The 12,657-nt window shown below is 36.4% G+C and overlaps 1 protein-coding gene across 1 annotated transcript; it reads right to left on the bottom strand.

Moving 5' to 3' along the window:
• Positions 1-70: 70 nt before the first annotated feature.
• LOC137407372 (KIF-binding protein-like) lies at positions 71-12,642 on the bottom strand. Its single transcript, XM_068094005.1, has 8 exons — positions 11,624-12,642; positions 11,412-11,494; positions 10,530-10,701; positions 9,168-9,344; positions 7,879-7,991; positions 6,588-6,797; positions 4,263-4,476; positions 71-359 (listed from the first exon to the last, which is right to left on the bottom strand). The coding sequence occupies exons 1-8, from the start codon at positions 12,303-12,305 to the stop codon at positions 112-114; spliced, it is 1,899 nt and encodes a 632-aa protein (XP_067950106.1). The 5' UTR covers positions 12,306-12,642; the 3' UTR covers positions 71-111.
• Between the last annotated feature and the right edge of the window lie 15 nt (positions 12,643-12,657).

Below are 12,657 nucleotides of genomic sequence, written 5' to 3'. Positions count from 1 at the left end.
ACTTACAAATGAAAACATCCTAACAAGCGAAACAAACTTATTACTACAAAAATAACACATTATCAAAATTCCTCAAAGCATACATATGTAGTTTGAGCAATGAAGACTGCCTTATGAGAGACGGGAAACCATTCTATCAATCTTTACAACCAGCAATGAAGCCATTTCTCGGCAAACAGGAAGCTCCGCTTCCATTATTGTAGCATATTTTGTTTGTTTGTCGCAAGTTTCTACGACAAGCTTGTAATACTCTAAAGTCTTCTTCATGCAGTTGATCTGTTGCTCTGGGTCTCTATATGACATCTTGTAGTAAAGTCTAGCTATGCAGAACCATGCTACTAGTAGTGGCCGTTCATCACCTGCAATATTATAGTCAAGCTATATTTTGCAAAGCTTACTAATTTTATAAACCACAAACAAGTCCTATCGTTTTATATAGAAAATACCGGTATATGTCTTCTACATTTAAGGTAGAAAGTATTTGGAGTTGTCTGCCTCCTGACACAAAGTAATGTTTTTCAACGATATTACAACCCGAACATTCTGTATCATCGCAGTTTAACTACAGTTCTGTAAGAACGTCTGAGTTGAATATTTTGCATATTTTGTTTTATTTGTACCCATAAATTTTATTTATGCTATTTAGCAATCAAAAGTACATAAAATGTCATACTAAATAGCTTTGTATGACCAACGAGTCAGACTAAAATGCAGTCTAAAGGGAGTGTTACACGAGTATTTTACAAACACTCCTAAGTACAGTGTAGTAACTTCCCTGTATTTTAACTTTAGTTAACAACCAATTTCAGATTTGCATCCCCCTGTCTGCCATTTGTGTTCGAATACTGCTGACCACCTCACTTTACAGCCGCTTAGGCAACACCTTATATAGATATAATTATATTAACTAGATATTCTCCTGTCATACAGCCCACGACCAAAGTGATATTGGAAAAAAAGAAAGGGTACTGATGGTTGAGAAATGCAATATTAGCAGTCAAATGGCACTGCAGTGCAATAGGATAACTGCAATGGTAGCTGTAATGTACTGGGTGTGGGTGTTATTATATACAACAAATAGCAATAATGAAAGGAAAAGATTATATGCTTATATCTCTCTCCCTGCAATAGGAGAAATGCAATATTTGCCAATATTAGAAGTAAAATGCACTGATATTATTAGAATAACCGATATTATTAATATAGTAATAATATAAAACCAATACACAATTTTGTTTACATTTAAAAACGTCATAGTTTTTATAATCTCATAAGTATAATCGCATAATCTTAAAATCTCATAAGAATCGTTAGAAAAAAATATCATCATTTCCTTTAGTTACACTGCGTTGTACATCAGTTAGAATACCGAAGTACTCAAGAGTCTAAAATGTCAGTTACTTTGAAATCGGCAAAAATGAAATGATTTCAGTACTCCTACGTTAATTACAGAAACCTTCGACAATGCTATAGACTGGTGAAATGTGCACGTTATTTTTTCGTGAAATGCTCACGACTTTATTGTTCTATTCTCTGTCGCTCGGCATTTCAATTTCCGGTCTTAACCTATATTAAACCAAGCTTTTCAAGCGTTTTGCGGCGATTTTCGTCCAAATTAATCTGTCTATTTGTGTATAATCCGATCAGATGGGTAAGTTTTAAGATAATGCCGACGGTTTACAAAGACATGGTAACATATTTAAATAGGCTAAAATGTGTTTTGTATCGCTATTATACTATAACGACTCTACAAAACGATGGTGAAATTTGTTGATGAAATTTCTAGACAAGGGTTCGGCTCATTGTTGATGATTAATTTTCATAAGTTGTGTGCACATGCATTTATCATAAAAACTCTCATACTTCGCTTCCGCTCGTTTGTTCATGGGAAAGTTGCCTTCTGTACAAGATCCACAAAAATAGCGAGCCACCATAAATAGGATATTCTGTATTTGCTGTCTTTACAATATTTAAATGAAATTGATAAAAACAAAAGCAGATTTTAAAAGATGTTACACATTACTGGGGTTTGAGCAATAGAGATACCGTATTATTCCATGCTAATTAATAAATTGATAAATAGTAGAATGCAATAGATTTTCTTAGTAATGTTTCCAAAATATACCGTAAAGCCTCTATTTAAACGCCATGGTGCTGTATTTTTCAACTCTCTCTATAGTGGCATTTTATTAGAGGTGACATTCAAATAGAGGGTGGCGCTTTGTTTTTTGACTAGCTCATCAGAGTTTTGAAAAGATAAATTTAACCCTTTTACGGGTAAAGCAATGCTGATGTCGACTATATTTTGCACTTTCCTTTGGGCGGATCGACATTAATGCCATCGGCCTCAGTCTTTTTGCTTAACCGTTTTTAAAATAAGGTGACGTATTAGACCGAGTTAAACAAGGAACTACTCCAAGTAGTTTAGGCGGAAACAGTTTTCAATTATTTTGATGGTGTTGCTCTCAAAGTTTAAAAAAACCGTAAAGCTTTTGAAGTTAGACTTTGATACGCCATAACAACGGCTGCTATTATGTCATGGGGTGTTCCTGAAGAGTGTTCTCATCATTCTTCAACAAAGTTTTCAAGTCTTCAGGTCAGATTGTACACCACATTATGGATGAATCTGAAGGCAATTGATCAGATTTTGGCATTAGTGACTTCGAATCAGAGTATAGTTCTGATGATTGTGACAATCACGTCACTAAAACCGTAGCAACCACTGCAGCAACAACGAAAGAATTAATTGTTATTGATGTAACTGAGTCATGATTAGTACTATTTTATGGAAATCTTTCTACTGACCACTTTCTATTATGGGTTCGTAAAGATAAAAGAATGTCAAATTGAGGGATAAATAGAGGTGGTGGTTTATTAAAGAGTGGTGCTCTATTTTCCAAACTTCTCATATGGTGGTGTTCTAATAAGGGTGGCGTTCAAATAAAGGTGACATTCAAATGAAAGTTTTGTGGTATGCGCAATACAAATGCACTCAAATATGTTTTACCTTAGACATATGGCGTAAGCATGACAAATATATATTGTTCCATAAGAAAATGACTCCTAATCAAAATAGTTGTCTGTCTCATGAGTTTTACAAAATTCAAAGTTGACCGTTATTGAAACTCCTTTAAATAAGTAATAGATATCTAATTCTTTCTTTGAAATGAAAAACTAAAACAAGATTATCTAGCAAAAAGATTATTGTAAATGAAAAAAGGCGAGGTGCACTAAAATCAAGTGATTTGCTGAGCAATTTTGTTGTTTGATAGCAAAGATCGCATTCCTATGCAAAAAATCTTCTATTACGCTGGCAACATGTGTGATAGTTGCCAGCAACCTATCTGAGCACTGCTGAAGTGATTTCTGCGTAGCAAATAAACAATTGTTCCTCAGTAATCGTATATTCCTCATTAGTGTTTCCGTAGTCAGAAAGAAAAGCACGTTGCACCTTAGACTTTATTTAAACAATATCAAATCACGCAGCGGTTCAACATATTTTGCATGGAACACAATTGCTACAGCAAGTTACTAGATTTCAAGGTTATAGAAAAGTATAAACAAGACAGAGAGACGCTCCTCAGATTTTTACACCCTGAAAATCAATTAGATATGCAATGGACAAGTTTCTAGCTAAAAATACCAACCTATTCTGTCAGATTCTGAAAGTATGTAGAGGGGCATAGAGACATAGATATGATGGAGGAAGACCTACATTGGGCAATTGACTCAAAAAACCCTTTTTTTCCTGGTAAAATACAGTATAACACGAATAGAGAATAAAAATGTCCTTGACATAGTCAAAAATCTTGAGAACTTGAACTCTCTCAACAGGCCAACAGTTATAAAACTTTGTTGTTGCCTTATGTGTTGAATTGAATAAAAAATGCACACTACTTCATCTAATGTGGTAAACTTGCTTTAAGTTCTACAGCTTTCAATGTCTCCACCTAGCATTAGCTCTTGATGTAATCCAAAAATATTAACAAAAAAGCAAACATTTTAGACAGTTTATTGCAAATTTCAAGTCTAATCACAATCTTTTCACACACAACTTCTGGAAGTAAAGCCATCTTGTTCACAAAAAGAAAGCACTCTTTTTTGCAGGAGTTGCCTGCACCTGTAGCAGGGTAGAATTTAGATAAATTCAGTATACTTTTGACAGGTCGTTGTAGAATATCAGCTTTTAATGACGTCCATAAAATATGACAATGAAAATTATAGATTATTCAATGTGATAATTAGACTTGTTTTCACGGTACCTTCAGGAATAGGATCGGGGAGGCTGCCATCTGGCCCCTTCAGTGACCCCACATACTCGAGATACTTGTGAATACTCTTCTGACAGAGACTGTTGAGCTTGCTGACTGCTTGTGAGCTAGGCTGGCTATCTCCCAACTCATTCATTATCTCAACTTTACAGTCGACCATAGCTGAGTACGCCTCAGCTGTCTCATAGACAAGCTGACGCCAGACCTGTTCAAAACATACTCATTGCGATTGCATTGTATAATTATGGCAATTGTATGTAGTACTTGGGAATGCTAAATAGAATGGACTCCCACTAAAATGAGTGGCTTTATGACACACAAAAGTGCGCTAAACAAAGTTTTTTAAAACAACGATATGCTACATACCTGGTATATAATATACGCAACAGCTTTTAAAACAGGATAACGACCTTGAACAGTTGCACAACTATCACCAGATTAATTTTCATAGCAAATTTATCTGGAGTAGTTTTGTTGAGTATCTCATCACTGCAGGATAGGATTACTAAATCCGTCTCATATAATAGGATCGCTAAACCTCATCTCATATAATAGGATCCCTGAACCCATCTCATATAATAGGATCCCTGAACCCATCTCATATAATAGGATCCCTGAACCCATCTCATATAATAGGATCCCTGAACTCATATCATATAATAGGACCCCTGAACCCATCTCAAATAATGGGAACCCTGAACCCGTCTCATGTAATAAGATCCCTGAACCCATCTCATATAATAGGACCCCTGAATCCATCTCATATAATAGGATCCCTAGACCCATCTCATATAATAGGATCCCTGGACCCATCTCATATAATAGGACCCCTGAATCCATCTCATATAACAGGATCCCTGAACCCATCTCATATAATAGGATCCCTGAACTCATATCATATAATAGGACCCCTGAACCCATATCATATAATGGGAACCCTGAACCCATCTCATATAATAGGACCCCTGAACCCATCTCATATAATAGGATCCCTGGACCCATCTCATATAATAGGATCTCTGAACCCATCTCATATAATAGGATCCCTGAACCCATCTCATATAATAGGATCCCTGAACCCATCTCATATAACAGGATCCCTGAACCCATCTCATATAATAGGACCCCTGAACTCATATCATATAATAGGATCCCTGAATCCATCTCATATAATAGGAACCCTGAACTCATCTCATATCATAGGATCCCTAAACCTGTCTCATATAATAGGACCGCTGAACCCATCTTATATACATGTAATAGGAATAATAAGCAACTTCTGTAAAGCTATGTGATTAATTCCATAGGCTGTTAATACAGCAGACACTTGCCTTACGACATTAATTCGTTCCGATGTTGGCATCATAAGGCGAAAATGTGGTATAGAGAGAGATCGAAACCCATAGGAATTATTTAATGCAAACACCCCAGGTAAAAAATACCTAATTTTTATATACCTACATACTAAAATTTATTAACAAAATAATATATTGACCTTAGTAACTATAGTTACACACAGTAATTTTTGTGTATTTAGTGGTTATGATCTGTTTATGATTACGATTCTTACTTCTTCCTTTAACATCGTTATCAAACTTAGGACCCATGGCGAACGAAATTAGAGTTATATATTTAGTTATATAGTTATATATGTATAGTGAATTAAAGATTACCATTAAAGTGCACTTACACTTTTCACTAAATTTCGTTTCACTCACACAATATCAAGCACTTACAAAACACGAAGAATGCTGAACTGAGAGCGAGCATCGTATCTCTTTCAGGTGTTGTGGGAGAAATTTTGGTGAATAGCATATCAGCATTGTAATTATTCCGATGTATTCAGTACACCAACCGGCATCTTTGAATTTTGAAAGACATTTTTGTTGATGTCGTATGGCGAAAAAATTCCATAAAGCGGGGACGGAAAAATATTGTGCTCCACATCGTAATGCAAAAAAACTGTAAGCCCGGGGATGCACTGTGATAGCTTATTACTATAAATTAGAGACTTAAAATCAGTTTTATAATCATCTTTGGCTTCGGTGAAAGAACAACCATGTCATGTTACAAAAACAAAGCTATAAAGAATAGCTAACTCTCTTTCTATCCAAATTAAGTCTACATGTGTGATTAACTAGTTGAGATACTTATATACAGTTGAGTACTTATATACAGAGCTGACGCAACCTGCCAGTAACAAAAGGTTAATGATGATGGCTGATGAACCACACATTGCAACAAGAGAATAAACAACCTCTCAGATGACTTAAGCTTTGGCCAGGCAGTGATCACATGACCAGAAGGTCTACATACCAGAAGGTAGTATTGCGGGTTCAGCTCTTTAGTGACCGCTTCCAGCAGGTCGACTCGTCGTTTATGCATCTTGCTCCTACGATCTGGCTCAGTCTCAAACACACTCAGGTTTTTGTAAGCTTTACTGTGATCCTGCGTGAGCTCGATGTAGTCTGAGCAGTAGCTGTCCAGAGTGTAGAACTGCTTGATGTCTCCCAGAAACTCTTGTATCTATGTTGAGATAATAAGTTATGTATTATAACGCAACCTCCCACCGTTGTTTCAAACACATGAAAGGACGCGGCTCCTATAATAGGAAAGATTATGACATTTTACTTTGATTGGTCAGACATCGCATTTTGTGTTGTTGAAGCTTAAGGAATTTAAAAAAATAAATGTAGAACAGTAAATGAAAAGATGTTGGAGTACGTCAACGAAAAGTGATGAATAAACCTTTGATGAAATGATGAAACACAACTCTTAAATTAAATCACCAGAAAAAGTAACTCGCTGCCAAAATGAAAAGGATGGACAACCAAATGCATTTGGTACCCAGTAATACTTCACTTTTTGCGGTTAATTGCGACCGCTGCCCTCGTGGTAATTGAAAATCTGTGAAAAGGAAATTTAAAAAATCACGCCTAATAGTGTCACTTTTTCATTATTCAAAAGCATTTTCTTCGTTTCTTTGGTTCATTGGATAATTTGGAAGATCGAGGGCATTTAAGAGGCATGATGAAGGGTACTACAACTACTTTGTATTTTTTTTACTTCAGAAAACAGAACAGGCAAACAGCGACCAGCAACTGCTGCTAGCAAAATGAGAGATATCACTGGGTCAGAGAAAGAGAGAGATTTATGTATTTCATGTATTTTTACCAAAAACCCTCTCCCAAAGTACTGAGGCCACCATAGGTGAACCACGAAGTAGCTAAGATTGCTGTGCAATAACAGCTAGCTTGTTAGAGGATGCAAGAACTAAGACAATAAACTAAGGGATTAATACAGAACTACTCTCTGCGAGTTCATATTTACAGTTACTGTGAGGATTTTAGGAAAAATCATTAAGATGTTTGCAGTTGGTGAGGGTGAGCAGCGCCCCTCACTTAATGTGCCCTCAGCAACACTCCCAACTTCACACATCGGGGCACATACATGTATTTTTAAATTTACCGTTTTACTTTATTTGACTTTGAATTATTTAAAGAAAAGCCATTGCCTCTGAAACCAACTAGCAACTGCAAAGGTAGGACTATGTCAGTAACACCCCCAGTGCTGGCCAAAGTTGAGATGAAAGACTCGCCATACGTACCTTTAGAAACACAGGCCGAGCTTGACCAAAATCGAGAAGATATTTGTCTGGCATCCAGCTTTCATAGCGTGTCAGCTCAAGGTCAAACAAGTCAGCAATCTTTGGCTCATCATCTAGAACAATAGATATAACATTAGAACATTAGAGATAGAACAATAGAGAACACGTGGATTCTGAATCCTTCTACATCGGCAGAACAAGAACAACAGCCATTTCTGAATGGACACCATTTCAAGACATTTTGGTTACACCCACAGATCATATCAAGTTATCCATTGATACTAGATGGTTTCCACAGCTATGTGAGATGAAGACGCTACTTATACGGTGTCAAAATCAAAACGACATCACATAGTTGAAGTAATTATATTAGAGTTGGACAGCAATTATATTGGTTTACCTAATACCCTACAGGATGAAATTATTCGATGGATTTAATCATTCGCAAAGTGGCGTACCGTCAATTCCGCAAATTATTAAAATCCGCGAACAATTGGTTTTATTTTAACACCAGGGAAAATAACTACTATCTCAAGTTAAACACTAGCGGCTAGACAGAGTTAGTAAACGTAGCTGAGTTACAAACTCTTTTAAAATCATCGCCGCGGCTTTGAGTTAAGCCCATTGCCAACGTATCACACTTCTTTACCAAATTATTCAAGGTTGTCACAAGTTATTCAGAATTCGGCACGGGGACATCATCACAAAAATCTCTCCTGCAGTTCTTTACGTTGAAAAAACTCATAACTTACCACAAGTTGTTGGTTCACCAAAGGCCTCCAAATCGATTAATATACATGACAACCTCTGAATTCAGTCAAAAATTTATAGCTTAGCACGATTGACATAAGTTTCTTAGCTAAATAGAAACCTAAACACGTGGTATACGCGCGTGAAGGTTTTACTCTATTGCTAGCGGCTTTCACGGATTAATTTATTCGCCAATGTGTGTATCTGCGAATAATTTGGTCCGCAAATATGCATGAAAAAAAAATTCTCGCGAAATTTACCTCCGCGAATAATTTCATCCTGTAGGGTATTACATTACCATTTATCTTTAAAATATCTCTAACGTGATACAATTTTTGCACCAGCTCCCCCGATCACATGGTAATGCCACATCAACAGGCGCTGATACAACAACTATCAAGTATAAAAGACAATAGCTTCCAACAAGTATTTTACCTTTTTATTATCATTGTTCATTTTATTATTTCCCTTATAAAAATTATGAGGCCAGTCAATATTTCAACTTATTTACACTTACCTACACCCTACCTGCAACTTACCTACATCGTTCAGCACACCATCCTCATCAGCAACAAGCCTCATCCATGAGAACTCTAGCAGAGACAAACCATACTTGACCCAACATCTCTTAATGTCGAGTGACTTACTGTACAGTCCCTCTTCTTCCGTGTCTTTTTCAAACTCACCAACTTCTTCAAATATCTTCATTGCACTGGCTGTGGAGTAGCAACAGATATCCTCCATAACACAAATAAAGTTTAACATCCTAGACAGAGGGCAGCAATTACTAGGGTACTAGTAAAACTAGCTAAAACTATAAAGAAATTAAGTAAACATGCATTTTTGTTTGCATTAAGGTTGTTAAGAAAGCTTTGACGTGCATAGCCTATCATCAGTTTAAAGTAAAGAAAATATATACATAGTGATGAATACTTTTGTAACATCAATAAATTATTATTTACAGAAAGCCGTGTAACCAGTAAATATGAACTCAACACAACCAAAAGTAAAAATAAAATAATTAAGATATTAGAAGATCAGACTCATCGATAATAAGAATAACATTAGTGATGATACTGAAGAAGCCCGTTAACTGTTTGTGTATTTTAGAATACTGAAGTGTTACATCAAGCATCAAGAGCTCAATTTGACAAACAGGTGGACCTTGCTAGGATTGAACTTTCAAAGTTAGCAGGCCGAACTGCATCAAAAGTGACTATTATTCTGGGCAGACTGCGGTAACAATAATATTTTATACGTGGTCCCAAAAATACACAGCTCTTTTATGCGGCTGACCCCTAGTGATTTATATCAAACCACCAATAATTGAATTATCAGTGTTCATCATAATGAAGCCACCAAGTCTGATCCATATACTTTTAGACAACATTGCAGCTGCTGTAGAACCAAACCAACCGGCTGGCAAAACTTACCAACATGACAAAACAGACGGGATATGCTTTGCCGTAATTAGTATAAACTGTGGTACAGTAAGGATTACTTGAGTAATAACATACATAGACAGTGTGCACAATTAGTATAAACTGTGATACAGCAAGGATTACTTGAGTAATAACATACATAGACAGTGTACACTATTAGTATAAACTGTGATATAACAAGGATTACTTGAGTAATAACATACATAGACAGTGTACACAATTAGTATAAACTGTGGTACAACATAGATTACTTGAGTAATAACATACATAGACAGTGCACACAATTAGTATATACTGTGGTGCAGCATGGATTACTTGAGTAATTACATACATAGACAGTATACACAATTAGTATAAACTGTGGTACAACATGGATTACTTGAGTAATAACATACATAGACAGTGTACACAATTAGTATAAACTGTGGTACAGCATGGAATACTTGAGTGATAACATACATAGACAGTGTCGAGCCAGAGTATACTGATACTCTACTAGAAAGTATTGGCTGAGGGTAGCTGCATTCAGTGCCCATTCTACTGGTTGGTACTGCTTCTGCTCCAACTGTCTCATCAGTGTCAACTGACAGTAATGCGCGGCCTTTGAACCCTCTTCTGATTTCTGATAAACCTGAGCACAATCATATGTCAAATCAAAGTAACAAACAAAATTGTTTATTAATGATCATAAGGAAAGAAACTTGATAAAACAAAGTAACGTTGTTGTGCCTATTTGTCACTCTAGAAAAGTCACTCTAAGAAAACTGTCAATAAGTTTTTGAAAAAGCACCAGTGAGTTAAATTATTAGCGATTAAAGCCAGGCAGAACATAAAACACCTCACTGTAGACAAAAAGATCAGCCTGGATGTAAAGCTACGCGCGTTAAATGCCCAAGTAGCAAACATAGTTCTCTACAACAGTGAAACATGAACAGTTACCCAGGCTACAGCAGAAGCAATAGACAGTCTCCATTGAAAACAACTTGAAAAGGTGTTAAATGTATACTGGCTGAGGAAAATCAGCAATGACAACGTTAACCAGAGAGCAACGATGGGCATGGGCATGTTAGTAGGATAGAAGATGAAGCGCTTGTCAACATTGCCATGACGGAATACTATAGACCACTCAAGAGGAGCGCCTAAGTTCACACAGAGAAAGAATCTGCAGTCAGACTTAAATAAGTTGGGGATTAGCATTAGCGAATCGAAGATCATCGCTCAGAATAGGGGTAGGTGGTGTGTTTTAGTAAATTCTTTAGGCAAAACACAAGGAACAGAAGTAATGAGACTACGAATTCAACACAGATGATGATGAGTTAGAGCCTGGGCTATGTCAGTTACCTGTGCTAAGTAAAACAGAGTCTGAGTGTGCTCTGCTTCAAAAAGCTTCCATTTTTCTTGCTCATTGTTTTCATCAGCCGTTCCTACAATATGTTTTCAGATAATGCCAGTTTTATGAACTTTCATAAATACAATCTCATAAATGTTGCTGCAAAAAGGTTTCATCGATGTGAATTTTTGTTTTATTATGAAATATAGGGTAGTCTACTTACCCATAAATGGGGATAATAGATCTGTAGGAAAAGATGGAGCTTCAGAATGATTTGATTTGTATGATGCATAAGTCGCTTCAGCATTATGCAAAAATTTGGATGCTTTTTCATTCTGTCTCCGAGTTGCTTGCAAGATACCGAGTTGGTTGAGCAAGTACATGTGAATATAAGCAGTCCAGGGAGAGCTCGTACTAAACTTTGTGACAATATTGCCCAAAGCTTGATTTAAATGTTCTTCTCCACTTGAGGTTTCTTCGCAATCTATGTAGTTAAATCCCAATTTTCCTTGAATATACCTTAAAAATATTTCAACTCTATCAACATCTGAATGGGGAGTTCGAAGCTGTTGCTGAGGCTGACGTATTTGTGATTTGTTTAGATTGTCATCATTCTCATCCCTCTCCACACTAGAAGTTAGATCACACAACTCTACGTCTTCAGGTGAAATAGCCTCATCTATGTTAACTAGTTCTTCGTCAGAAGGATATGACTCGAGGAACGAGCACAGTTTCTTTTTAAGAGTTTCAAGGACTTCTCGGGCAGCATATTTGGACTTGAAAGGTAATTCCTCGGGATCATTTAAAGAGTCAACTTCTGTTAGTCGTGTAATCTCAGCAAGTGACGGTTTGACGTAACTAAAGTCCCAATCCTGTGCCCCAAGTGTTTCAGCAGAGGAGGCCATTTTATGTTATCAAGTCTCAAAAGAAAACCCCAAGCTGATGAGACACTCGGACAACGAGAGCAAACAAATAGCCTGAGCGACTTATAATATTCACAAACTTAACATCCGATAGCCCAAGGCTTTGAGAGTTTAGAAGTTAAAAGACTAAAGGGTATTCAGATATTACGCCTACAAAACTGATGTAGTAGGTCATATACATTAAACGCGTAATACATTATTTCCTAACCGTGTTGAAAATATTTAATCCTGTAAGCACTGTATTGCTACATGTACTTGTGGCACTTGTAAAAAAAATTAGACAACCTGCATTTACGAACATAAAATAGCCCGCGCTACCCTCGTCAAAGAATAC

This window comes from Watersipora subatra, chromosome 10 (assembly GCF_963576615.1).
Source record: "Watersipora subatra chromosome 10, tzWatSuba1.1, whole genome shotgun sequence".
Taxonomy (NCBI): Eukaryota; Metazoa; Bryozoa; class Gymnolaemata; order Cheilostomatida; family Watersiporidae; genus Watersipora; species Watersipora subatra.
This window is presented reverse-complemented; position numbering and strand designations above follow the sequence as displayed.

What these genes read in the sequence shown, in the direction of transcription:
- LOC137407372 (XM_068094005.1), bottom strand. Translation starts at nt 12,305, where the DNA reads ATGGCCTCCTCTGCTGAAACACTTGGGGCACAGGATTGGGACTTTAGT. An exon ending in TCTGGCTCGACACTGTCTAT is followed by an intron (nt 9,345 to 10,529) that starts GTATGTTATCAC and finishes GCTACTCCACAG; the next exon opens with CCAGTGCAATGAAGATATTT. An exon ending in CCCCGATCCTATTCCTGAAG is followed by an intron (nt 360 to 4,262) that starts GTACCGTGAAAA and finishes ATAATATTGCAG; the next exon opens with GTGATGAACGGCCACTACTA.